This window comes from Chrysemys picta, chromosome 3, assembly GCF_011386835.1.
Source record: "Chrysemys picta bellii isolate R12L10 chromosome 3, ASM1138683v2, whole genome shotgun sequence".
NCBI lineage: Eukaryota > Metazoa > Chordata > Testudines > Emydidae > Chrysemys > Chrysemys picta.
In genome coordinates, this window is record NC_088793.1 from 14,370,169 (window position 1) to 14,397,743 (window position 27,575).

A 27,575-nucleotide genomic window follows, 5' to 3' on the forward strand; every position below is an offset into this window, starting at 1 on the left:
TGCTGTAGAAACACTGTGTGCCTCGACTTGGACTCTCTAGGCAGCCCACTTTGCTGGACTTGCATAGCAGATACAGTCACCAGCAGGTGAAACTCGCTAGGCCTGTGAATCTCTGATCACATGGTGCTCCTGGGTTTCTCCCTAGAGGGACAAGGAAGACACGGGTGTTATCGGTGGTAACTGACACTGTGTGGAATAATTTCACACTTATAGAAATTCTGATTTAGTATGAAGGAAAATTTCACAGTCCCTGTCATATCAGCCTCTTTAAAAGCTGCCCTTGTGCTTTGGTTCCACCTCACATGCAGATAGGAATGGGGGGGAGGAGGCAGGGTTGGGAAGAGAATCAGCTTCCAGATGCAGAGAATGAAAATATTTGGTCCAAGGTCCAAGGCTGGACCTGCTGTAGTGTTAGACAGAAGGCCTGGCAACAACATTACTGTCACAAATCTCATGAGCCCTCAGGCCTGCAAAGCCGTTGCTGTGTAGCCCAGGAAGGCTGGGATTCTCAGTTCCCTACTGATGTACCACATCTGTTTCCAAACCTGGCTGGTCATGAGACTTCAGACATTTAAAACTGAATCATTCTGATGACTAACTTGCTTTTGATTCCTTTCCGCTTCAGTTCAGACATGGATTTTAGTAGTTGCTATCTTGATTTCCAAAGCTAGTAGAAAACCGTGTTTTGTGCCATCTGAAAGTTTGGAACCCCGCTTTGAAATAGCAGAAATCGTTAACTTTAGCCATTCATGAGATTGTCTGCTAAAATCACATTGGAATTGACCAGAGAGCTTTGGGAGTAAAATGGTAAGGATGTTGTGGTGTTAAGGTATGAAATCTTGCAACCAATCATGACGAAGTCCTTTTGTGAGCAGTACAAGTGCTTTAGGACCAGTAAACTTTACAAAGCCCTGATCCAGTGAATAGAAAGAAATACTTTTGTTCTCTACTATGTGTCCCTATTATGTGGCACAAGGTCTCTGAGATATTCACTAAGGATTTGGATTGCAGGTGGGCTGCAGGAGACCGGAATTCTGTTCCCCCACTCAGCCGTTGACTCGCTGTCTAACCATGGGCAAGTACCTCAGTTACCCATCTGTAAAATGGAAATGATACAGGGCTCCTCCTTACAAATCTGAGACATACAGATTATAGTGCTGTGTAAGTCATAATGTCACTAGCTATTATTGCCTAGTTATCATGTAGGGCTTTTTAGAATACAACTGAAATGCAGCAACCTCTGGGGTGGAGGGTGGTTGCTGGGCAAACAATTGTCATGCTCAGTAGTTGTGCGGGAGAGAAGGGAATGTTTGGCCAAGACGGTGGGCAAATCCCTTTCTTGTATTAAGTGCTATGAGACCTTTAATATCCCCACAGCATCTTTGTTTTTTTTAAGGCCTTATCTGAAAGACACTGAGACAGATAGTTGCAGTGTTTTATAGATTGCAGTCTTCTAAATGGCAGTAGTTAACCTTTAGTAAATGCAGCTTCTGTCTATTTGTGTTGAAGCTCACAATGCACTAAGTCTTTTGTTGCTAAAGATCTCCACTTGCCTGCGTGGTATGGAAGAAGCTAGATGGCTCATAGGGGGTGAATAGAAAACCTGTGTGTTGCCACTTGCTTGGAAACATTAACGTTCCCAATGTTCCAGGTTTTAATTCTCTGATTTCAATACAGATGATTCAGCTTGTCGCATTTTGTTATCCCCAAGTCAAGTGTTGGCTGCTAACACTGCACTCTGCGGTGAAGGGGGTCTTTGCAAACCGTGAATTCCACCTCCCCTGCGAGGTAGGGTAAATACTCCAATTTGGTAGCTGCGGAAACTGATACACAGATTAAGTGACTTGCCCAAGTTGACTTTGTCAGTAGTTCTGACAATAGAAACCAGGAGTCTTGATTCCTATACAGTGCTCTTCATTAGTAGATCTCAACTCGATGTACAAAGCAGGTCAGTATGATTATCCCCATTTTACAGATGGGGAAACTGAGGCACGGGGCATGTGACTAGGCCAAAGTCACCCAGCAAACCAGTCGCAGAGCTGGGCAGAGCTCCTTGGTATCCTGAGTTCCAGGTCTTTGCTCCATCAACTAGACAATACGGCCTTTACATTAAATTGCATCAGTGCTAGTTGATATTTATCTGAATTCTCTAATCACCTTTGTGTGTGTCTGTGTAATAACAATATATTTTACATTGTAAAAATTACTCTAGATATTTAATTACCTTCTTTGAGAAGGTTGCTGGCCTAGTGGATAGAGGGGAAGCTTTAGATATGATGTATCTTGATTATAGTAACTCCTTTGTTACATGACATTCTCATAAGCAAACTAGGGAAATGTGGTCTAGATGAAATTACTACAAGTTGAATGTAAGTCTCGTTGGAAAAACGAGTAGTTATCAATGGTTCCCTGTCAAACTGGGAGGACATATCTAGTGGGGTCCTTCAAGGGTGTGTCCTGGGTCTGCTACTATTCAGTATTAATGGCTTGGCTAATAGAGTGGAGAATATGCTCACAAAATTTATGGATGATACCAAACTCGGAGGGGTTGCAAGCACTTTGGAGGACAGGGTTAGAATTCAAAACATTGGATTCTTGTTTCAATCTTGATACACTGGAGAATTGGTCTGAAATCAGCAAGATGGCATTCAGTAAAGATGAGTGCAATGTACTTCCCTTATGAAGGAAAAATCAAATACGTAGCTACAAAACAGGGAATAACTGGGCTAGGTGGTAGTACTGCTGAAAATGACCTGGGGTTGTAATTAGGCTTGGCAGAGTACGATTTTTATTTATTTTTAAAATAAATTTGATGGATAATATTGATGCTTATTTTTAAGCGTTTTTTTCTATTATTGATTTACATTTTCACTGTTGCAGGGAATTATTGGGGGTGTCAGATAATCATTTAATGACAATAGACATTGAGATTCAAAAAGTAAAAACTTTTTATAACCATTAAAACACAAATTGTCAACATCATGTGTCAAAATACACAAAGTAAATATCCTCAAATCAAACTCTAATACAGTCTCAAGCAGCATTTTTCTTACTCTGCCTATCTGTAAATTTCTGTTATCATTGATGGAGGTATTTTTCCATCTGTTTGTGTGTATGTGTAGTAAAATCAACATTTACTGAAATTTACCGGTAAAAATCCAACCCTTCCAAGCCTAGGTATAGTGGATCACAAATTGAATATGACTCAACAATGTGTTGCAGTTGAGAAAAAGGCTGATATTAACAGGAGTTTCATATGTAAAACATGGGAAGTAATTGTCCCTTTCTACTTGGTACTGTGTCAAGTTCTGGGCACCACATTTTAAGGAATATGTGGATAAATTAGAGAGAGTCTCCAGGAGGTCAACAAAAATGATAAAAGGTTTAGGAGGGGAGGCAGGGTGGGGTGGAAGGGCTAGCTCAGTGGTTTGAGCATTGGCCTGCCAAACCCAGGGTTGTAAATTCAATCCTTGAGGGGGCCATTTAGGGATCAGGGGGAAAAAATCTGTCTGGGGATTGGTCCTGCTTTGAGCAGGGGGTTGAACTAGATGACCTCCTGAGGTCCCTTCCAACCCTGATATTCTATGATTATCTAAAACCTGACCTATGAGGAAAGGTTAAACAAACTGGGCATGTTTAATGTTGAGAAAAAAAGACCTGGGTGGAACCTGATAACCATCTTCAAATCTGTTAAGGGCTGTTCTCAAGAGGACAGTAATCAATTCTTCTCCATGTCCCCCAAGGGTTGGGCAAGAAGTAATGGGCTTAATCTGCAGCAAGAGAGATTTAGGTTACATATTAAGAAAAACTTTCTAACTCTAAGGATACTGAAGTAGGGAATAGGCTTCCAAGAGAGGTTGTGGAATCTCCATCATTGGAAGTTTTTAAGGACAGGTTAAACTTGTCGGGGATGATCTAGGTCAGTGGTTCTTAAACTTTTCTTTCGCGGACCACTTGAAAATTGCTGAGGGTTTCGACGGACCGCTTAATGATCTTTCCAAATGTTGTTTGTACTGTGCACTTTGGATAAAAGCGCTATAAAAAAGTAGTAATAATTTAATGTTTTTTTTGTTCTACAAATAAAAGCATACAACTCATATTTTAATATCAGTAGTCTTACCTTTCTAATGCGATGGATGTGCTCTCTCTCCTCAGCCACTGAGCTGGGGCTGGGACAGAGATGGGGGTCTCTTCCTCCCTCTCTCCCCCACCATGGCAGCCCCCGATCTGGGGCTGAGAAGGAGTGGGGTCTCTCGCCCACCACAGCCCTGCACATCCCAAATTCCCCCCCACCCCCTCTTCTCACCCCACTGCCCCCTCCCACCTACACCCTATTCCCCCCAAGGCCACCACCTCACCTTACGTGTGCGTCTTCTCCAGGGTCCAGGCACTTAATTAGTGGAGCCACGACCGCGCGCCTCCACTAATTAGGTGGGTGGCCCTTCATTCTCTTGTGTGCGGCCGCCCAGGCACACACCTTAAAGGGAACTATCCACAGACCACCTGAATGGAGCTTGCAGACCACTGGTGGTTTGCGGACTACAGTCTGAGAACCTCTGGTCTAGGTATACTTTGTCCTGTCTCAGTGGAAGGGGCTGGACTATATGGCCTCTTGAGATCCTTTCCAGCCCTATGTTTCAATGATTCTCTATATAAAGTAGCTTCCCAGAGACCACACAATGCTCCCACACACTTGTATTTCCCTTCTTCTAAGCAATTTTACGCTGTTGTCTTCTCTTCTTTGTTCTTAATTTAGGAATGCCTATACTGGATCAGACCCAGTCTATCTAGGTCTGTATTCTGTCTCAGACCGTGTCCAGTACTAGGTGATTCAAAGAAAGGTAAAATAAACTGCTATTATGAGCTAGCCTGCCTCCCAAGGAAAGTTTCTTCCTGACCTCTGTTAGTCATAGCTCAAAGTATGAGGTTTTATATCCTCTTGGAAGAAAACATAAAATCATCACTAATAAAGTTTGCAGATGCTGCAAAAATTGAGAGTGTGGTATATGATGAGGATAGATCACTGACTCAGAGTGATCGGGATCACTTGGTAAACTAAGTGCAAGCAAACAACGCCCGTTGTAATACAGCAAAATATACCCCTACGAACAAAGAATGTAGGCCATGCTTACAGGATGGGGACGCTGTCCTGGGAAGCCGTGACTCTGAAGAAGACTTGAAAGTCATGGTGGATAATCGGCTGAACATGAGCTCCCAGTGCAACCCGGTGGCCCAAAGTTAGGCTAATGTGATCGGGAGATGCATAAACCGGGGAATCTTCAATAGGAGAGGAGAAGTTATTTTACTCTGTGTTTGGCACTGGTGCAACTGCTGCTGGACTATTGTGCCCGGTTCTGGTATCTACAGTTCAAGAAGGATGTTGATAAATTAGAGAGGGCTCACAGAAGAGCCATGAGAATGATTAAAGGTTTAGAAAACCTGCCTTGTAGTGACAGACTCAAGGAGCTCAGTCTATTTAGCTTATCAAAGAGAAGGTTTAGACGTGATTTGATTACAGTCTATAAATACCTACATGGAGAACAAATATTTGACAATGGGCTCTTCAGGCTAGCAGAGACAGGTACAACTCAATCCAGTGGCTGGGAGTTGAAGCTAGATAAATTGAGACTGGAAAAATGTAAATTTGTGACAGTGAAGGGAATTAACCATTGGAACATCTTACCGAGGGTCGTGGTGGATTCTCCATCACTGGCAACTTTTAAATCAAGATTGGATGTTTCTAAAAGGTTGTAAACTCTTTGGGGTAGAGATCTGTATGGTGTTTATGGTCATGCAGGGGACTGGACTAGATGATCTCTCAAGGTCCCTTACAGTGCCATGATTCTATGGCATTATAGAGGCAATCACGTGTGGTTTGCCATAACACTTTGTTACTCTTACCCTTTTATGTGCAGTTTCCTAGTGGATAGAGCACTGGACAGGGACTCAGGAAACCTGGGTTCTATTCCACTAACTTGCTGGGTGATCTTGGGCATTGCTGCTCTGGGCCTCCGTTTCCCCATCTGTAAAGTGGGAATATGAAACTGACTTCCTTTGTAAAGTGCTTTGAGATCTACTGGTAAGAGCAAGATATTATTATTATTTTATTAGGGTCATTGAGCTGAATTGCACTTCCGGTTCCCATAGCCTTGTGGGGACGATAGAATTGGATTGAAGTGACATCTCAGTGGACTGTCACTTTGGGGGCATGATCCGAATGGGCAGTTCATGAACGTGCGTAGTGTGCTGTAGGGTCAATCCACATCAAATCTGTGCAGCACGAGGCTCAGGGTATGGTGTGATTCTAAACTCTGGGATGTGCAAGTCTTTGAAGGTTCCCAGGAGTTCTGTTCAGAACTAGCACTGCGGTCTCTCCCCCAGGCAGATAGTCTCTCTCTGTGAAGCGGGATGGGAAAAACCTGTAGCTGCTGTTTACTTTTATACTAAGCAACTGGTTTATTTAGACGGGCACATGTGCCTTAACCTTTAGCACTGTGCATACCTAGGCACCTCAGTAAAAGTGATCTGGCTTTCAGTGGGAGTTGTAGGAGCTCTGCACCTCTGAAAATCAAGCTACTTTTATTTAGGTTCTGAACATTAATTAAGCAATCACTTTGGCGGGATCTAGGGAATAAGTGGGTTTAGAATACCTAGAGTTTTCAAAGTGCTTTCCAAAGAAGGTCTGGGTGGTTATCCCCATTTTACAAATGGGGAAACTGAGGCAGAGGGAGGCTAAAGTGACTTGCCCAAGGTGACCCAGCAGGCCAGTTGCAGTCAGGACTAGAATCCAGGTCTTCTGAGTCCCAGTCTGTTTCTCCGTTTGCTATGCCACACTTCTTCTCATTAGTAGCTCAGTCACCCAAGACTGAAATTCCTGCCTTAACCGCTCAGTGCCTCAGTTTCCCTACCTCCCAGAGGTGATATGCTTGAGTCACGGAAGTGGTTAGAAACCCTCGGATGGAGGATGGTAAATCAAGTGGATACATCTAATCAAATCCATCTTCTAATGAGGCCGGTTGAATTGCAGCAATCTCTGCCCAGGCAGCCTGCCTACACCCCATTGCGGGCTTTACTGTCATCCATGCAATGTATGGAAGGCGCAAAGCTCTTGAAGTGCTCCATGTCACTGTTGATTGGCTGGCCCTGGAGACAGTAACTGTGCTGCATCGATAGCATTTGATCGCTGTGGTCTGTCAGGATAGAGCCTGGGATGTCGGCTCTGGCTCTGTTATTTTAGAGCTGTGGAATTGCTTGATTTAATGCTGCCTTCTCCCAGGCATACCCACCTTTGGGGCTCAGTTGAGCATTGGTGGCCCAGGCTTTGCTATGGGAGCGTGTGCTTCAGGACCTGCTCCCTTCCGTCTCGCTCAGGGTCGGGTTTTTGGTATTGTTTTTGGCTCTGTTTCCTGGGGCGCGACGTAGGGAGTCCTGTCTTGCTCAGCGTCGCAGCCACACCTCCCGCTTGGCCTGTCGTTCACTTGGACCCTGCTAGCCTGGGGGCAGATGGATCCATTTTGTGACTGAACGCCAATGAAAACGCAGCCTTAGATCTTGGTGCCAGATGGCCTAGTTGCCTTGTTCCCAACCTTTCCCCAGCCGAGCAGCGTGGACTGGAGTCCCAGAGAGCATGGGAGCGATCAGAGCTCCGTGCTCCTGCAATGAGGAACTGGAAACTAATACTTGTCTACTTCTTCTTCCCGCCCTCCCCTGACGGACTTCACACTCACCTCTACTGCCATGCTAACCTCTCCCCACCTGAGCTCCCAGTGCAAACCTCCTCTCTTCTGGTCCTGGGCCCAAGGGTCGGACTGAGATCCAGCAGCAGCGCCCAATCACAGCCTTCCAGAATTCATAGAATCATAGAATATTAGGGTTGGAAGAGACCTCGGGTGGTCATCTAGTCCAATCTCCTGCTCAAAGCAGGACCAACACCAACTAAGTCATCCCAGCCAAGGCTTTGTCAAGCCGGGCCTCAAAAACCTCTAAGGATGGAGATTCCACCCCCTCCCTAGGTAACCCATTCCAGTGCTTCACCACTCTCCTAGTGAAATAGTGTTTCCTAATATCCAACCTAGACCTCCCCCACTGCAACTTGAGACCATTGCTCCTTGTTCTGTCATCTGCCACCACTGAGAACAGCCGAGCCCCATCCTTTTTGAAACCCCCCTTCAGGTAGTTGAAGGCTGCTATCAAATCCCCACCCCCCACCTCTTCTCTTCTGCAGACTAAATATAACCCCAGTTCCCTCAGCCTCTCCTCGTAAGTCATATACCCCAGCCCCCTAATCATTTTCCTTGCCCTCCATTGGACTCTCTCCAATTTCTCCACATCCCTTCTGTAGTGGGGGGACCAAAACTGGACCCATACTCCAGATGTGGCCTCACCAGTGTCGAACAGAGGGGAATAATCACCTGCAAGTTCTGGCCTTCCTCCCTGCATTGGGCAGCCCTTGCTCATCCCCAGCCTTAACACCTTCCTGAACTCCAGAAGGCTCGTAGAGTAGCCAGCTCACCAAGGACCGAACACACGTGGGATTTCAAGGAGCAAAGAGACCATGCACAAATGCTGGATGGACACTTGAGGTTACCACGCACAATACAGACACATGATTTTGAAAAATCGTAGCCCTGGTATCCTTGAGGTGTTGCGAGCAGGATAGAATTAACCCTGAGGTGCTTTCCAGGCTCTCAGCCCAAAACATGGACTTTACGGGATGTATCTATAGACGTGTGCCATCTGCCACAGCTTCCATTTGATTCCTAAAGCTGCTTTTCCTCCCCACCCAAGGAGTCTTAACAAGCATCTGCCGCTCTCCTCAGTGGTTCTGGCATGGCTAATCCCTGCGTCTGTCACCAGTAGGAGGGATTATGGTAAAGATCTGCTGGCTAAACCTGTTTACAATCTACAGCGCTTTGCACCCAGCACAGGGCTGAGGTTATTCTGGGGAGCCTGGGCATTCATTTGTGAACCAAAGCCAGTTAACGTACTGTGCTGGTGTCCCTAGGAGCCGATTGAAAACTATTTGGTTTTAAAGTCAAACACAATAATGCTTTAGCCCTCTCTGGTTCCTCTCCTTTTTAAGAGTAAGAGGCTGGGGTGGGTGAGTGAGGGCCTGTCCCTCAGCCTAATGTATTGCTCAGTCCTTTGGGGGCTTTGTCACGCTATGACTAGAAATCCTGGTTCCTCCTTACAAGGCTCCATGTAAAGCATCCTTAGATTGAACTGATCTTGCGTGATCACAACGTGCAAGGATGAATGGAGCATGCTTCATCCTGAAGGACTTGGGGGCACTTCACAAATGGACAAACGGGGCACATAAGGGCGCAGGGTGTGTAATTCCGTCCTGATCGCTAGCTGTCTGTAAGTCTGTTTCCCCCCCCCCCCCCCCCAACTCCCCATCGCTTTCCAATGAGGCGCTTTGTTTCTTAGTCCGGCTGTTTGCATGGCTGCTCCGTAGTTAAGTTTAAATCCAGTTTCACTCCCCTCCATGATATGATATCATGACTAGAACGTGGTCCCGCCTGCCCCTTTGCCGTTTCCCTTTTAAGCTTAGTCTTTTGCAGCAAGGTGAAGGCCCCAAAGAAACAGCTGATGCCTCCTGTTTACCCACAGAAGTGGTGCAGCGGGGCAGTGTAATCTCCTCCCCCCCACGCTGCCCTGCTGGTATGTCTCAACCCTGATTTTAAGGGATCTGCTCTAGGCGGTGAGCTGCGATGATTAACGGGAGCTAATAGTGGTAACAGACTTCACCTGCAAACTGGATTGGACAGAAAGTACCAGCCTTGCCCAGGACGCCAGCAAATCGTCGTCTCCACCCCCCTAGTCTCATAAATCAGTTTAGACTGTTGGCTGGGCAGAGGATCTGGACTTAACCAGTATGCACTGCAGTGTGATTGGGGATGGGACATGTGACCCAGGGGGAAAGAGGTTGCGGACAGGACTGGACTTTGTCTCCTGCATGGAGTTCCTTGTGATTGGTTACTGAGCAGTCGACTTTGTGGAGCAGAGGCAGAGGGCTACAAACAGATGTAGCTGGCTCTAAACAGGGGACCCTTTGCCATGAGCCGTACAGAGCTGGGATTTCAGTGGGGACGGTTCCTGCAGGGTGGATTGTTCTGACTGGGATATTTGGGGGGAGGGGCAATCTGTACCTGGTTCATTGAAAATACTATGATTTACTTTAACCAGGTGTGTGTTTTGTCTTTAACAGGCGACCGCCAAGACTGCCTTCCTATTCATCTTACCTCAGTATAACATTAGCGTGCCTACAGCAGGTAAGAGCAGCCACACCAGAGCAGCAGCCCTGCATACAAATCCTCCACAGGACCTCAGCAGACTCTGCCACTCGCCCTCATTACTAAGCTGAATGGGATAGTCTCACACTCCATAAACATATGGAACACGGGGGATTTTCTCATAATAAAAAGCTACTTTCAAAAAAACAGGCTAGCAGTTAGGGAGTCGCTCCGTTACTGTTTATCGGGACTGTTAATCCTCATGAGTCAGGGCATAAACTTCCCACTAGCTGGGGTCAGGAAGAAAATTTCCCTAATGACACATAGTAGTAGTAATGCTTCTTCCATCCCTCTCCCACAAAACCACTTGGCCAAACCAGTCGGGGCACTTCACAGCATAATCCTCCCAAACTGTCTTAACGTTCAGACAAAATTAATTGCCTGTCTCTATGCACCGGGTGTTTTTTATTGTCTGCTAAGGAGCATTTGGTTGAGACAGCATGTTGGACTGCATGGGATATTGGCCTGTTCCAGTTTGGCAATTCCTACAACTTTTAATTCTTGATGTAGTTAGTTGCTGGGTGGAAAGAAAAAGATAGGGAACAAGATCACTGAAAAACATTCTTGTATAAATGAAGTCAGATGTGAGTGCCCCAGTAAAAGAAATGCAGCACAATCTACCATGCTCTGTTCAGACATATAGTAAATGCCAGTCCTTTTCCCAAAGAGTTTGCAGTTTCTGATCATCCTAGCCGCTGGAGATGGAAAAGATCTATTAGGCTGTCTTGCCCGTCTCTTAATCAGAGCTCTTCCTACAGTATCTCTTCCAGTGCTCTGTCCTGTCTTACTTTCATTGTCCTAAGTAATGACCCATCTGCTGTGTTCTCTGGGAGACTAGCTTTAAGCATTCGCTATATGTAGCTTGGTTAAGTGGTGCCTGAGGGGATGAGTGTGTGGTGCGTGGCAATCTGCAGATATTTAATAAAAAGAAGAACAGGAGGACTTGTGGCACCTTAGAGACTAACAAATTTATTAGAGCATAAGCTTTCGTGGACTACAGCCCACTTCTTCGGATACAGACTAACACGGCTGCTACTCTGAAACCAGATATTTAATGTGTGTAAACGCCAAGGAAGGAGAGGGAACTAAGGGCTGGTCTGCACTGAAATGTTACATCTGCATAGCCACCACTCTGGGGAGGGCACTTGAAAAACTCACACCTCTGAGAGATTGAGTTAGATTAAATTAACACCCGTGTAGACAGCCCTAGATCAGAGGAAGAATTCTTCTACCAGTCTAGCCACCACCTCTCCGGGAGGTGGATTAACGGGAGGTGGATTAACTAGAGCGATGGGAAAATCCCTCCCTGTCGCTGTAGTTGGTGTCTACACTGAAGTGTTGCAGCTGTGTTGCTGCAGCATTTGGAGTGAAGACATAACCTAACAGTGTGGGGTATAACTAAGGCTAATGAGATGAAAGGGGAACGTTTCTGATCATGACGTTCATGTTTAGGCTAGAAGGGACCACTCTGATCATCTAGTTTGACCCGTATAACACAGGCCAGAGAATTTCACCCAGTGGAGTGAATTCTATGAACCTATGGAATAATCTCCCAAGGGAAGTGGGGGAAGCCCCGTCATTTGGGACATGTAAAAACAGGACCAACCATTGGGTATAATAGGGAACAGCCCAGCATTGGCAGCAGGGAGATGGAGTAGCTAGCCTAATAGGGCTCCTTCCATCTCTGACCCAGTTTTTCGGTAGTGCAGTAGAACACACTTGTAGGAAACTTCTGTTGCTAGCTTCAATTTTTCTTGGCTCAGCTTCATCTCCATCTCGAGATGAAGACACTGTCACACTAGCTGCTCATAAATCCAACAGACCCTAATTAAGTTACTGAGCGGTACCTTCTCCTGCAGTTAACAAAAGAACAATTGCAGATAGAAAAGTCTGTGAAATACTTTAAAGGAGATGGGATGGTCCAACTATGGTGTGTCAAGTAATGAAACTGCTAAAAACCTCACAAACTCTGCAACATTTAATATAGGAATTACCAGACTAGCTCAGACCCAAGCTCCATGGAGCTCAGTATCCTGCCTCTGATAGTGGCCAGCAGCAGATTCCTCAGAGGAAGGTGTAAGAACCATGAAATGGGCAGATCACACACAGGTTTTGTCCCTGTCTCTGAGGGCTAATATCCTTTACAAAATGTTCATTGTCTTTAATTAGAACTCTGGATATTCTTGTTATGAAGATAAATGTCCAGTGCTTTGAATCTTGCAAAGCAATTTCCTGTGGCAATGAGTTCCACAGCTTAAGTTTTACATGTAGTAGTATTTCCTGTTGTTTTTGAAATTGCCACCTTTCAGTTTCATTGCATGTCCCTTGATTCTTGTGTTATGAGGCAGGGAGAGTAGATGCTCCCAATCCACCTTCTTTAGACCAGTAATTTTTTTTTTTTTAAATCAGGACTCCGATTATTCATCTGTAAGGTATCAGTCCCTTCCTAGGAGAGTTTTTCCAGGCCCTTGATCATTCTCATAACTCTTCTCTCAGCCCCCTCCAGTTCTTCAGTACTTATTTTAATAACTTAAATGTGATCAGATACCGCAAGTAGCTGGCATTATACAAACTCCATATTTAAAATGTGACTCGTGCTGTCTGGAGTAGCTCACAATTGAGAGTGCCAATCTAAGGCTAGGTCTACACTACGGGGTGGGGGATCGACCTAAGATACGCGACTTCAGCTATGTGAATAGCGTAGCTGAAGTTGCGTATTTTAGGTTGACTTACCTGGCTGTGAGGACGGCGATGAGTCGACCGCTGCCGCGCCGCCATCAACTCCGCTTCCGCCTCTTGCCGCGGTGGATTTCCGGAGTCGACGGCAGAGCCATCGGGGATCGATTTTATCACTTCTTCAGTAGACGCGATAAGTCGATCCCCAATAGATCGATTGCTACCTGCCGATCCGGCGGGTCGTGAAGACGTGCCCTCACCTCAGTTCAGACTGTCAGAAAACAGGGTAGACACCCCAAACTGGTGGTATAATTGGATTTTACCAAGCGAGTAACAATTGTGAATTTCTGGATCACTATATTAGCCTTACCATGGAGTCACAAGCGGTTCCCTTAGGCTGTCCAGCCAATTTTGCCACTCGGACAAACTGGACTTTGTGATAATGGTCCCTTATACCAAATATCACTTGACATTATGTTACTCCCAACCTCAAAGGGTCAGTCACTTACCCCGGTCTCTATCTCACACCAAAGGTAGCTCTGGTAGCCAATTTTTCTAGTAAACTAACTAAAAGTTTTTTAGCTAAGAAAGGAAGTGAGAGTTACTGAGAGGTTAAAATACATTAACAGGTGAATCAAAGTTTGTAAGTCCAAAATGATAGTGGAGATGTAGTGATTTGCGAGTTTTCCATACCCCTCTCAGGGTTACCCAAAATAACTTTGGGGATCTCTGTCTTGCTTCTGGCGTGCTCCCCTATGAGTGTCCAAACAGTCCAGAGATACAGGCTTGATCCCGGGATCCATCTTTACAGCTGCTTTCTGTGGAAAGCAATCTGGCAAGGGTTTTCATCAGAGCATGGGCTCTCTCTTTGCGGACTAAATACAAACTGAGCTGGTGACTTTCCGTTGTCAAACACAACAACCCATGCTTCGAAGTTAGCAGTCTTTTACATTTCCAAGGCTTCAATCTTGTGTGATGGTTAAACCTAACGTAAACATAATGTGATAGCCAGAAACAATCCTTCATTAGTTTTCATGGAGTTTACACATCCAGTACATTCACATTTTAATACTAAAAAAAACAAGAGTATTGTGGCACCTTAGAGACTAACAAATTTATTAGAGCATAAACTTTCGTGGACTACAGCCCACTTCTTTGGATGCATATATATATGTATGTAGTCCACGAAAGCTTATGCTCTAATAAATTTGTTAGTCTCTAAGGTGCCACAAGTACTCCTGTTCTTTTTGCGAATACAGACTAACACGGCTGCTACTCTGAAACCATTTTAATACTAACGCATCCTTTAATCTAGGATTAGCTAATTACCAGGTATACATAGTGTAAAGGGATAGTAAATGACAGATTATAGGTAAGTGAAGACAATAATATTAACACTTCTTTGATATTCACCCACAAATGAATTGGTCCATGGCTTTTGTCTGAGTTGGCCTCTGTGTCACAGTGACATTGTCCACATTTGTTAGGCCTCAAACACCAAAATTGGCCTATTTAAAATGAGTCCTGCCTGTTTAAAAGATTAGGCCCCACTGTTTAAAAGTACATAAGCGTTGCTGTTTTCAGCATCACATTGAATTTCATCTGCCTTTTTTTTTTCTTTTTGCACAGTCATCCAGTTTTGTGAGATCTCGTTGTAGCTCTTCACAGTCAGCTTTGGATTTAACTACCTTGAGTAATTTTGTATCATTGGCAAATTTTGTCACCTCACTGTTTACCCCTTTTTCCAGATCATTTATAAATCTGTTGAACAGCACTGATTCCAGTACAGATCCCTTAGGGACACCACTGTTTACCTCTCTCGTGAAAACTGACTGTTTATTCCTGCTCTTTGTTTCCTGTCTTTTAACCAGTTACCGATCCATGAGAGGACCTTTCCTCTTATCAAACGACAGCTTACTTTGCTTAAGAGCCTTTGTTGAGAGCTTTTCAAAGGCTTTCTGAAAGTCCAAGTACAGTATATCCACTGGATCACTCTTGTCCACATGTTTGTTGACTCCCCTCAATGAATTCTAATAGATTGGTGAGGCATGATTTCCATTTACAAAAGCCACGTTGGCTCTTCCCTCAACAAATCCAGTTCATCTCTGTGTCGGATAATTCTGTCCTTTACTATAGTTTCAATCAATTTGCCTGGTTCTGATGTTAGACTTATCGGCCTGTACCTTTCAGGATTACTTCTGGAGCCTTTTTTAAAAAATTGGTGTCACATTAGCTCTCCTCCAGTCATCTGGTTCAGAGGCTGATTAAAATGATAAGTTACATGTTACAGTTAGTAGTTCTGCAATTTCATATTTGAGTTCCTTCAGAACTCTTGGGTGACTATTGTCTGGTCCTGGGGACTTATTACTGTTTAGTTTATCAATTTGTTCCAAAACCTCCTTTATTGGCAACTCAATCTGGGATAGTTCCTCAGACTTATAACCACCTCTGCAGTGAAGACTGATGCAAAGAATTCATTGCATTCTGAAGCTAAATGCTACTATGGTGGGATTCTTTGATATTTTTCACCCCCTCAGGCATGTTATATTATGGTCACTCTGACCAAGCAGTTCAGCTATATTCACCTCTTGGAGCAGGTCCTGTGTTCCACTTAGGACTAAATCAAGAATTGCCTCTTTTCTTGTTGGTACCAGGAGTAACTGCTCCAAGAAGCATTCATTAATAGTGTCTAGAAACTTTATCTCTGCATCCCGTCCTGAGGTGACATGTTCCCAGTCAATATGGGGATAGTTGCAATCCCTCATTACTGAGTTTTCTATTTTTATAGTCAGTCTATTCTCCCTGAGCATTTGATAATCACTATCCTGGTCAGGTGGTCGGTAGTATATTCCTATTGCTATATTCTTATTATTCAAGCATGGAATTTCTGTCCATAGAGATTCTATGGTACCGTTTGATTCATTTAAGATTTTTAATATATTTGACTCTATGCTTTCTTTCACATATAGTGCCACTGCCCCACCAGCATGACCTCCTCTGCCGTTCCTGTATATTTTGTTCCTGGTATTACCATGTCCCATTGATTGTTGTCATTCCACCAAGTTTCTGTGATGCCCATTATATCAATATCCTCATTTAATACCAGGCACTCTAGTTCACCCATCTTAGTATTCAGACTTCTAGCATTTGTATACAAGCGCTTACAAATCTGTCACTTTTTAGTTGTCTGCCTTCATGTGATGTAATTGATTCGGACTCTTTTTCATTTGACTCTTTCTTTTCAGTTCCTACCTGTACTTTATCAACTTGTGTCTTCTCCTCTTTACTTGGATATAGAGCCTCCTGCATGGGATGTCTCTGTCTGAACCACGTGCTCCTCTGCACCTGTCGACTTTCCCCCAGCGCTGAGTTTAAAAACTGCTCTACAACTTTTTTTAACTTTACATACCAGCAATCTGGTTCCATTTTGGTTTAGGTGGAGTCCATCCTTTCTGCATAGGCTCCTCCTTTCTCAAAAGGTTCCCCAGTTACTAAGAAATCTAAAACACTTCTCCCTATACCATTGTGTCACCCATCCATTGAGACCCTGCTGTTCTGCCTGTCTAACTGGCCCTGTGCGTGGAACTGGAAGGATTTCAGAAAATGCTACCATGGAGGTCCTGGACTTTAATCTCTTACCTAGCAGCCTAAATTTGGGCTTTGGGACTTCTCTCCTACCTTTCCCAATGTCCTTGGTACCTACATGTACCACGACCACCAGCTCCTCCTGAGCATTGCACATAAGCCTGCCTAGATGGCTTGAGAAATCTGCAGCCTTTGCACCCAGCAGGCAAGTCACCATGCAGTGCTCCCGGTCATCACAAACCCAACTATCTATATTTCTAATGATTGAATCACCCATTATTATCACCTATCTCTTCCTAATAACTGGGGTTCCCTCCCCTGGAGGGGTATCCTCAGCGGGAGAGGATACCATGACATCATTTGGAAGGTGGGTTACCACTATGGGATTGTTTTCTTCCACTCCAGCTTGATGTTCTCCTTCCCCGAGACTTTCATCCTCCTTAACAGCACAGGGGGTGTCATACTGGAGGTGTGACCGCTCTTACTGTGTCCCAGAAAGTCTCATCTATGTACCTCTGTCTTGCTTAGCTCCTCCAGTGTAGCCACTCTGGTCTCCAGAGCCCGTACTTGGTCTCTGAAGGCCAGGAGCTCCTTGCACTGAATGCACAAATACACCACCTGCCCTCAAGGCAGGTAATCATGCATTCAGTGCAATAAACTGGATAGTTTCTGCTTTGCTGCTGGACTTCTGCCTGCATTCTTTTTACTCCTGCAAAATAGTAGGAGGGCTGTTTAGGGGGTTTTCTTGTTTATTGGCCTCAGGTTAGAGAATGTTAGGTGTAGCTGGTTTTCATGCTGCCTTTCTCAACTCCCTCACAAAACTTCCCTCGGCTGCTGCTGTTCGCTAGCTCCTCTGCTCACTTAAGAGCTGGCTTTTTAAACCTTCTGCTCACCCTGAGTAACCCTGCCCCCTGGTTCAAGGATCCTTGCACAGATATTAAGAGAGGGTGGAAGCACTCAACATAAGCTACCACAGGAGAGTTAAGGCAGCTAGTTTGCTTGGTAGAGCATTAGCTCAATGGAAGCTAGCATGCATATGTCTGCCTGAGTTGGAAATTACGCTTCCAGCTGCTGTGTAGACGTACCCCGCCGAGCACTCTTTTGCAGTTTAGTTTAATCCTCTTCCAAAGTGGATTAACCTAGACTGGACAAAGACACTCTGAAGTGGAGTAAGTGCATCCATGCGGGGAGTTTTGCTGAGTGGCTACTCCGCGCTTCGCTGTCCTGGGCTATTGCCCCATACAGACAACCCCTGCATGTTCCAGTGGCTTTACAAAGGAAAAGTAAAAATGGTGCCACCTGTTTCAACAGATCAGCTCCCTGCGTGTATTCACGCCGTACCTGCAGACTTGAGTCACAACCTGGTTCCTAAACTTGATCCCGCTTCCGAAGTGCTGTGCTGACCCAGCTGTGGGAGGGTCAGCGGGGTTCCTGTCTGGTTTGCTCATCACCAGAATTCCTGCCGAAGGGGCAGGTTGGGCTCTCAGTCTCGCCAGTGGGTAAATCCGCGGTAACTCCATTGATTCAGGCAGCAGCCGTGGTCTGCACGCTCTGTATTATAGCTGCTAGTGCCTGGGTCAGAGAGAATCCGACCCGAGCTCTGATCTCGGGCAGAGCTTGGTGAGGTGGCAGTTGGGGAAAACTGCCGTTCACTTGTGAACTGAGCAGTCTTGTCGAGGGTCAGGGAGAGGTGACAAACATGGAATCCTTCTGGGTCCATTTACACCCTGATTCAGCAAGGTACATCAGCCTGCGGAGGAGTCCCGTGGGGTTCCCCATGTGCCCTGCTGAACGAGAGTCTTATCACTATTCAAGGTATAAGTGTGTCTTAAAGGGCGCTCACAGGCCCCAGCGAAGCTAAGCCCCTAGTGTGGGCTTAAGTGCATCTCTGTTCAGCCAAGCACCTACCCGTGAGTTTAACCCTTTGCTTCAGTGCGCTGCTCAATTGGACCCTCGCTTGGCAGGGGCCCTAAATGTAGGTTGCATTAACCAATACTGAACGAGAAGCATCTTTGTGCTTTTCTCAACATGAGCAAGTTCCTCTTTTGAGGGAGTTCAGTGCTAGCATTCATGCCCTAATCCTAGTCCTTCCTGTTGACGTGACCCTGTAGTCATAGGCGCCGACTCAATGGGTCCTCCAGGGTTGGAGCACCCACGGAAAAAAATTAGTGGGTGCTCAGTAGCCACCAGCAGCCAAGTTGCCCTCCTGCCCCCTCAACTCCTGCCTGCCGGAGGCCTCACCAATCAACTCCTCCCCCTCCCTCCCAGCTGTGCCAGGGTGTGCATGAGTTGCTGGGAGGGAGGGGGAGGAGCAAGGATAGGGTGTGCTCTGAGGAGTGGGCAGAAAGAGGTGGGGAAGAGCCCGGGAAGGGGTTGGGCCTTGGGGGAAGGGGTGGAGTGGGCGGGGCCGGTGCAAGGATATTTTGCGCCCTAGGCGAAACTTCCACCTTGTGCCCCCCCAACCCCTCCTTGCACATCGGTTCATTGAGGGGCAAATCCCAACGAGCCTTTATAGACCCCAGGGGCCAGCCTGCCCAGGGGCTGCTCCCCCAGACCAGGTTCCCCCCTCCCCGCCCCCTGAACTCCCCTGGAGGGTGCACAGCCCCCCCGCGAGCCCTCCCCACCCCACCCTGGTGGCCACCGCCCTGAGTCCACTCACTGGCTTTGCAGGGCTTGGGGCGCTGCAGCAGGGAGGCGCCGCCTTCCGGAGGCACCGGAGAGCCAGAGTGCGGGTGAACCTGCTTTTTTTTTTTTTTTTTAATAAAGTGTCCCCGTCCACCCGGAGATAGTGAGCAACAAGAACATTAACCCCTAACACCCCGACTAATTCTTAACAGCCAGTTCCCTGGTCACAGCTAAGGGGAACTGAGCACCGGCAGGAGGCCAGTCTTAGCAACTGGCCAACCACGGTCCCCATGCAGTGCTAATTGGGTTAGGCTTTTTGGGTGCTCATGAGAAATGGGCTTTGGGCCTGTCCGTCTGCTCCCCCCTGCATCTCGGCTATTGTGAGCTGGTGACTCTCTCGTGGGGTTGGTGTAGCTTTAGTGGGGGAAGCCTGTGGCTTCCGGTCAGCAGTGAACTCGACCCTCTAGCCCTGGGTCTGGGCTGAGTCACCAGCAGGGGTTGGGCGAGGGACACCTTCACTTGGAATCTGAATAGTGAGAAGTCACTGGTCTCTGTCTCTTTGAACAGTGACTGCTGTGAGCTGTGGAATTAAAACCCTCTCTTATAAGAGTCCCTTGTCAGGCGGTTCTGTCTGTTGTGTGAGTGGTGTTCCAGAAAACCCACCCCAGGAGCCAGGCTTGCTGGAGGACTGTCCTGCAAGTGGTGGTTGGGTTACCCAGCTGCACTCTTTTGTGACTGTGTTGCAAGCTGTATGATAAGACTGGGTGTGGTCCCCTCCTCCCCCCCCTTTTGGGTGATGCTTAAAACGTCCGAAGGACGAATCTGAAGCTGGCTGGCTTATGGCCCTCGTTACCATAGTATCTGAGCATCGACACTCCTGTGAGGCAGGGCATTTCCCCACGGGCCACCCAACAGCCCGGGAAGGCCTCTGCCATCTAGCGCTGCCGTGTGTGTTTCTAGTCCCATGGGAAAAGGGTGCCATTCACAGGGCCTCAGTTTGACTTCTGTCAAAAGGAAGGATGGCCCAATGGATAGGCTGCTAGTCTCGGACTCAGGAGACTTGGGCTCACGTGCTGGCTATGCCACAGACTTCCTGTGTGTCCTTAGTCACTTGGTCTCTTTGTGCCTCAGTTCCCCATGTGTACAATGCGGATAATAGAACTGCCCTGCCTCCCAGGGGTGTTCGGAGGATCAATCCATTGAAGACCGCAAGGCACTAGGGAGCTGTATCTAGCTCAGCTACGTGTCAGTATGGGGGGAGGTTTCCCTGCCGCTGCCCATGCTGGGCCCAGATGAACAGAGGCCTCCAGGCTTGGTATCCAGCTTATTTAAAAAAAAAAACACTGCATCTCTGGGTGCCTTTAAAACCCAACCCCTGCCCCCCTCTTTGGCGTCAGAAATCAATGGCCTCTTGGCCTCGCCCCAACAGTTGCAGTGATGATGTTCGTGTCTCTCCCCAGACGGCGAGCTAGTTCACTACCGCTACGGGCTAAAGGACTTGATCACCATCCTCTTCTACGTCTTCATAGCAATCATCCTGCATATGGTGTTGCAGGACTACGTCCTCGATGTAAGTTCTGCTTCGGTTCTGAGGTAAAATCCCTGGAGGGCCTCTTGATAAAGAGCCGCAGGCCTCTATGTTGACTCTTAGTGGCCGGAGCTGGCCTCTGCATGCTGGCTGGCCTTTCTGTGCTGGTTGGTTTGATCTGGGTGGAGGGGGTCTCTCTAGGGCTGACATGGTGGCAGGTGAGCTTTCACTTCCGGGGCAGGAGGGAGTGGCTGGTGTTGGGAAGTGAGGAGGGTGAATTGCCAGCATTGTGGCTTATGCCCTCTTATTATTTTTCCTCTAGAAAATCAACAGGCGGCTCCACCTCTCCAAGGTCAAACACAGCAAGTTCAACGAATCAGGGCAGCTGGTAGCGTTCCATCTCACCTCCATGATCTGGTGCTTGTATGTAGTGGTGACGGTAAGCTATGGCCGAGGGCCCAGCCGAGACTCGGCATGGTCCATTTCAGGTTTTCTTTTACAGCAATTGGGCCTAGGTTGAAGGAGTCTGCAGCAGATACCTGCCCGCATGGGTACTTTAGCATTCCCTCTGCTGGGTGTTTTCTGTGCGTGTTGGTTTGAGGCAGGCACGGCCCATGCGCTCATTGGTAGGAATCCCTCCAAAGTTACTTACTGTGCGGGGTCAGGGAGTCTCAAGAGAGCAGGCGACCGGACTCCAGAGCAGCACGTACAGTGGAGGCTCCGTGTACTGCTTGGCGAGCTGGACTTAGTCTCTGTCAGAGTTAGGGGATTGCACGGCAGACGGAAAATTCTGTGTCCGTTTCACTGAGCTAAAAACGGACTTGAGTGAACTCGATTTGAGAGCGAATCATGCAGTCGGTGCGGCAGCAACTGTGCTGTTCATTTTGATATTACATTTACTTGATTTGAAGCTGTCTCCAGACTTTACGTTGTCAATGTGACACCGACTCTGTATTGACAAGGCATAATAATAATGATAATAAATACCTGCCTTTTATATAGCACTTTTTATGACCAGCACAATGAAGCTGCATTGTAGAAGTTGTCATAGAGAGCGCTAGAGGATCTTGGCACCTCGGTGAGGGGTAGGAGACAGTTTGGGACAGCAGCTGTCATTTAAACTGTCACTTCAGGATTCAGAGTCAGCGCACGCACACACTGAGGTGAATGGGACAGTTAACCCCTCTAAGCTGTTGTTTCAGGCTGCCAGCAGACTCAGGCAGACGTCACCATGTCAGTTTACACTTGGTTCATGTTTTCAAGGTTTTCTTTGCAAGCATGAAGGCTACAAACATAGGGTGAAATTCTGGCCCCACTAAAGCCGGGGGAAGTTTTGCCGCTGACTATAATGGCACCAGGGTTTCACCTAGCCTGTGTTGTAGGGAAAGATTCTGGAGCACATTTCTATGACAAGGAGAAGATTCTCAGGCAAAACCCCTAACCATGGAACTGTATTGTATCCTGGGCCCTGCTTTACAATCCCTTGGCAGCCTGCTCTCCTCACTCCCTGGGAAGCCTGTTGTTCTGGCTTTCTGCTACGTGAGGCCCCTTTATTCAAGATGAGAAAGCGGGAACTGTTCAACCAAGGGAGCCATCCGATCGACTGGAGCCAACACAGTACTGTGTAGTCAATGAAGCTGCTGCGAGGAGTAGCTGGGGGTGGGGCTAGCTGTGTGCATTTTAGCAAGAGCAGATCTCTTAACCCAGGATACCAAACCCCTGGAATGAGCAGAGAGACGGGGATAAACTCTGCTAAACACGGTTAAGGTCTCTGAACTCCAAGTGTCTTCGTGCCAATTGCTATTCTGCTCACATTCTGATTCCAAGCTGGGAGAGCAGCATAGCATAAAAGACTGGAGATGCCAGGAGACTTTAATATGCAGGAAAATGTAAACTGACTTTCCATTGGATTTGGATCAGTTTCCTGGGGGGCAGGGGGCTAGATAAGGCAGAGGCATTGTGTAAACATACTGTAATATGGGGGTTTAAAGTATTAGCCAGTGTCCCCCATCCATGTCCGCCTCTCCCCCCAAAAATCCCAACCAAAACCTACGTAATTTCAACTCGAATGCCACAGAACATAAATGCAGTGGACAAAAGTCAGGCAATGCAAAAGTTAAGGATCCTCCTGGCCAGAGCCGGCTCTAGGCTTTTTGCCGCCCCAAGCGGCACCCAAAAAAAAAAAAAGCCGTGATCGCGATCTGTGGCGGCAATTCGGCGGAAGGTCCTCCGCTCCGAACGGGAGTGAGGGACCGTCCGCCGAATTGCCGCCGAACAGCTGGACGTGCCGCCCCTCTCCAGAGTGGCCGCCCCAAGCACCTGTTTGGCAAGCTGGTGCCTGGAGCCGGCCCTGCTCCTGGCAAGGCTAACTCAGCCGGGTGTGTGTGGCGGGGAGGTATGTTTGGATTGCTCTTAAATACGTGCATTAGTACGTGTCCCACACAAAAAGCTTCATGCAAAGAATTGAAAGGGTGCTAACAGTTACTAAAGAGAGTTACCACTTAACCAACTGTGTTAAGCCTTTCACATCCCCCAGTGTCAGGAATGCCCCAGTATGTGGTATCCAGCCAGTGCTGGATAGTAACTGACTATTCACTGTCGCAAATTACATGTGATTCCAGCCCCTCAGTAAATAACCCTAAACTCCATCTACAGCACCTGCCCCACCACCCTAGTACCATGCTCCACCCCAGTTTTACCCCTCCAGATGTAACTCACCTCCACAGTGCTGGGCCCCAGCCTGAGGGAGGTGGGTATCTGGAACCTGCAGTGTGTGTGGGGAGCGGGGGAAAGAGAGATTTGCACACAAAAAATGGATTAAGACCACTTGCTAAGACTGGCCTCCTGCCGGTGCTCAGTTCCCCTTAGCTGTGACCAGGGAACTGACTGTTCTCCACTGTTAAGAATTAGCCAGGGTGTTAGGGGTTAATGTCCTTGTTGCTAACTATCTTGGGGGGTGGGGAGGACACTTTATTTAAAAAAAAAAAAAAAAAGGCAGGTTCACTGTAATTTTGTTTCTGACTCATGTAATTTCCCAGTCTGGTGTAATGGGCTCCTGACCAGACCCAGGGCTCCCAGTGACTCTTTAATTTCCAGTTAATTAAAACCACCGAGTAAATGCTCCTTTGGAAGCTTCACCTGGCCCTGCCAACCCCTCCTGACCTGCACTGCTTTGCAAGCCAATCACGGAGCATCCCTCTTTCTCAGCCTGTATTACTTTAAAGTCCATTCATTCCTGAGACGCCTGTGACTGGTGGATGCTCCTATGAATGATATGGGGCCTGGTCCATTGAAACAGGTGGCAAAGCTACCGTTGGCTTCAATTGGCTTTGCATCCGCCCTATGGTGCCTGTTCTCTCATTGCTGGCGGTGGTCACCCTGTCTCTTGTTAGTGCGGCGTTAACCCTTTGGAGACTGCCCATGTAGGTACCTATTTCTGCTCCCCTTTCCCTCCCACCAGGAAAGCCTGGTGTCCATAGGGTTAAAAAGACTTTGTCCATCCTCCAGCATCTCTTATACCCTTAGTGTGGGCTGCTCGTGCCCCCTGAGAGTGAATTAGCAGCATCACCCTTGTTTGAGGGCTTCACGGCTGCAGTCTCCTCACCGCCAGCATCATCCTACTTCAGACATTTCCATTAGCCAGGGGTGGCAGAACTGGTAGGTGGAGGGGGGCTAGAGCCCCTGCAATGGAAATATCGTGGGAGCGCTGTCCCTGCATCAGTTTGCACGTGCCTAGGTGGATTGTGTGTGTGTGTGTGGGGGGGGGAACCCAGAGGGGCTAGAATGGCTGCATCAGGACCTAGGACCAGGCCAAGGAGCAGGACCTGGAGGAGCTGAAATGGAAGCCCCAGGACTGTCCTTCCGAGGCTGAAGCTGGCTGCCCGCTCCCACCCCCGGCCAAGTCTCATACTCCTCCTTCTATTCCTCTGTCCCCCTCCCCCATTTTGCAGGGCGCTTCCTCCCTCCTGCCTCGAACTGGGGGCCGCAGCCTCCTCTGTAAACATCCCAAGCTGCTGCTGTGCCAGGGAGCCCCGAGGGGCGTGCCAGCTGACTGAAAGAGGCTTCTGAGCTTTCTAACTCTGTGTGTGCTCTGTCCCCCAGCCAGCCCCTCTCTCTGACTGCAGCTCGGTATCCAGGGGGGTTTTGCAGAGCAGACGCTGTAAATGAGGGTGAATCGTCAGAGCTGGCCCTGGCTGCGCGTTTCGCCTCCAGAGCCCAACTTCCCCCCAACTTCAATTTGGCACCAGGTGGAATTATGTCCAACAAAGCCAAGATCTGTCGGCCTCCAGGATGCCTCTATTCTCCCGCCCTTTCCTTAAGGGAGGGGGAGTTGATGGGAAGAGACTTCCCTTTGGTTTAGAGTGACCAGACAGCAAGTGTGAAAAATTGGAACGGGATGGGGGGGTAATAGGAGCCTATATAACAAAAAGACTCAAAAATCGGGACATCTGGTCACCCTACTTTGGTTTGGGAGTGTGGGCAGCGGCGGCTCCAGGCACCAGTGCTCCAAGCGCATGCCTGGGGAGCAAGCCGCGGGGGGTGCCCTGCCAGTCCCTGCGAGGGCGGCAGTCAAGCAGCCTTCGGCGGCTTGCCTGTGGGAGGTCCGACGGTCCCGCGGCTTCGGCGGCAATTCGGCAGTGGGTACGCCGAAGCCGCGGGACCAGGGACCTCCCGCAGGCATGCCGCCGAAGCTGCGGGACCAGGGACCTCCCGCAGGCATGCCGCGGGACCAGGGACCTCCCGCAGGCATGCCGCCGAAGGCAGCCTGCCTGCCGTGCTTGGGGCGGCGAAAAAGCTAGAGCCGCCCCTGAGCGTGGGCTTGTCTGCACGGCAAGAAAGCCCGGAATCGTTAGTGTGCACCCCAGCCAATCTGCACTAACCCCCCGTGTGGACACTCTTACTCTGCACTAACAGCGCCTCAGTGTGCTTCAGTTTAGTACGCTTCCAAGGTGCCCCGTCAGTGTGTCCACATGAGGATCTAGTGCAAGGTAGCTATTGCGCTGTAAAATCACACCCTGGCTTAGAGCGCACTAGCTGCTCTGAATATTGAGCCACTTGTATCTCTCAATTCCAAAGCAGCCTGCAGTGTTGAAGACACGTGTCTGGTAAACCGAAGTAAATACGGATTCCATGCAAAGATGCTACATTAAAAGAGCACTTAAGTTTGCAGAGCAAAGCATTAAAAAATAAATCTGGGAATGTCCAAGTTCAGGTTTCCCGCACAACCATTATTTATTTGTATCCTCCTAGCACCCCAGAGCCCCAGTCAAGGACCAGGAGCCAGGACCGCATTATGCTAGGCACAGTGCAAACACAGAATGAAAAGAGGGTTCCTGCCCCCAAAGAACTTACAGTCTAAGACAAATATCAGAGGGGTAGCCGTGTTAGTCTGAATCTGTAAAAAGCAACAGAGGGTCCTGTGGCACCTTTAAGACTAACAGAAGTATTGGGAGCATAAGCTTTCGTGGGTGAGAACCTCACTTCTTCAGAGGCAAGTCTTGCATTTGAAGAAGTGAGGTTCTCACCCACGAAAGCTTATGCTCCCAATACTTCTGTTAGTCTTAAAGGTGCCACAGGACCCTCTGTTGCTTTTTACAGTCTAAGACAGTGATTACAGATGGATACAGGCCAGCAGGGGAGCACAAGGAAACACTGAGACACAACTTGAACTTTGCCCCCTTGGGCTTATGATGGGGTTTAATTACAGGATCTCATCCCGTCACCTCTACCGGACCCAGAGCTTGTTCAGTGTGCTGGCCGGATGGTGCGCACTCTTGTAAGCCCTTTGTAGCTTGGTGGAATCTTTCACTGGAACCCTAAAAGGCAAATGGGACCGTCTCCATCCTTGAACTGTCAGGTTTCTGCCCTTTCCCACTGAGAGATTAGCTGGGCTGCAGTAGCTTTATAACAGAAAACGCTCCCTGTGTTCAAAAATGGCTGAAGAAGTTTTGCACAATCTTTATTTCAGTTCCCCTTCAGATACAGAGGGGACCTGGAGAGGTGCAGCCCCGTTATGTGGAAGTTGGACAACATTATTATCAGCCGTAAGAGGCCTATTAGAATGGCAGTGTTTTGGCAACCTTAATGCTGGCCTTACCGAACGTGCTTCAGCTTGTAGTAATTGCAGCCGCTCTGAAAGAATCCAGCCTCCAGGCCCCTTTTCTCGGTTTCTCATTATTGACCCGGCATTTAGCCTGCGTGGTTAGAACTGGCACTGATGTGCGTAACCCCAGAGCCGACACGAGCTGATGATTTCCTTTGCTTAGAACTTGCCTCTCCTCTTCTCTTTCAGGAAGGATACTTGTCAAACCCGAGAAGCTGGTGGGAAAACTACCCTCATGTTTTTCTCCCGTAAGCGCTCTGTTCTTCAGCTGACCACTTCCTTCCTCTTTTTAGGTTAATGTGAGGACGTGGCTTGGGAGTCCGTGCCATGTGAATGGGCAGCATTTACCTTGCTGTGTATTTTCAAAGCACTGTACAAAGGATCCCACGGCCCCGTCCCATGCTGGGATTGCCAGTAAACCCTGCTTTCTACAAAGGTCTTGGGGGACATTTGAAATCTTAATACAAATTCAGGGGGTGGCGGGGTGTGTGTGGGGGCATTGTGTGATCAGGCGCTTCAGAGCACGCCTGCCCCGGTGGTCTGGGACTCGAGAGGCCTGGGTTCAGTTCCAAGCTCGCGATGACTTCGGGCAAGTCACTTAATTTCTCTGTGCCTCAGTTTCCCATCTGTAAAATGAGAGATAATTCTCCCCTCCTCATAGGGATGCTGTAATGGTGAATTTGGGAAGGTTTGTGAGGCTGGGGGGAATAGATAAGTACCCAGACAGAAAGAGGGTGCTCCAGTCAGTGTATAGCCAATGTCT

The 27,575-nt window shown here is 47.8% G+C and overlaps 1 protein-coding gene across 1 annotated transcript in view; it reads left to right on the forward strand.

Annotated features, from left to right (window-relative positions):
• TRAM2 (translocation associated membrane protein 2) overlaps nt 1-27,575 on the forward strand; it is a 54,654-nt gene that overhangs the window by 16,500 nt on the left and 10,579 nt on the right. The window contains exons 2-5 of the mRNA XM_008163101.4: nt 10,211-10,274; nt 20,642-20,751; nt 21,032-21,148; nt 27,002-27,060. Of these exons, the coding sequence (XP_008161323.1) occupies nt 10,211-10,274; nt 20,642-20,751; nt 21,032-21,148; nt 27,002-27,060 (350 nt within the window). The remainder of the gene's footprint in view (nt 1-10,210; nt 10,275-20,641; nt 20,752-21,031; nt 21,149-27,001; nt 27,061-27,575) is intronic.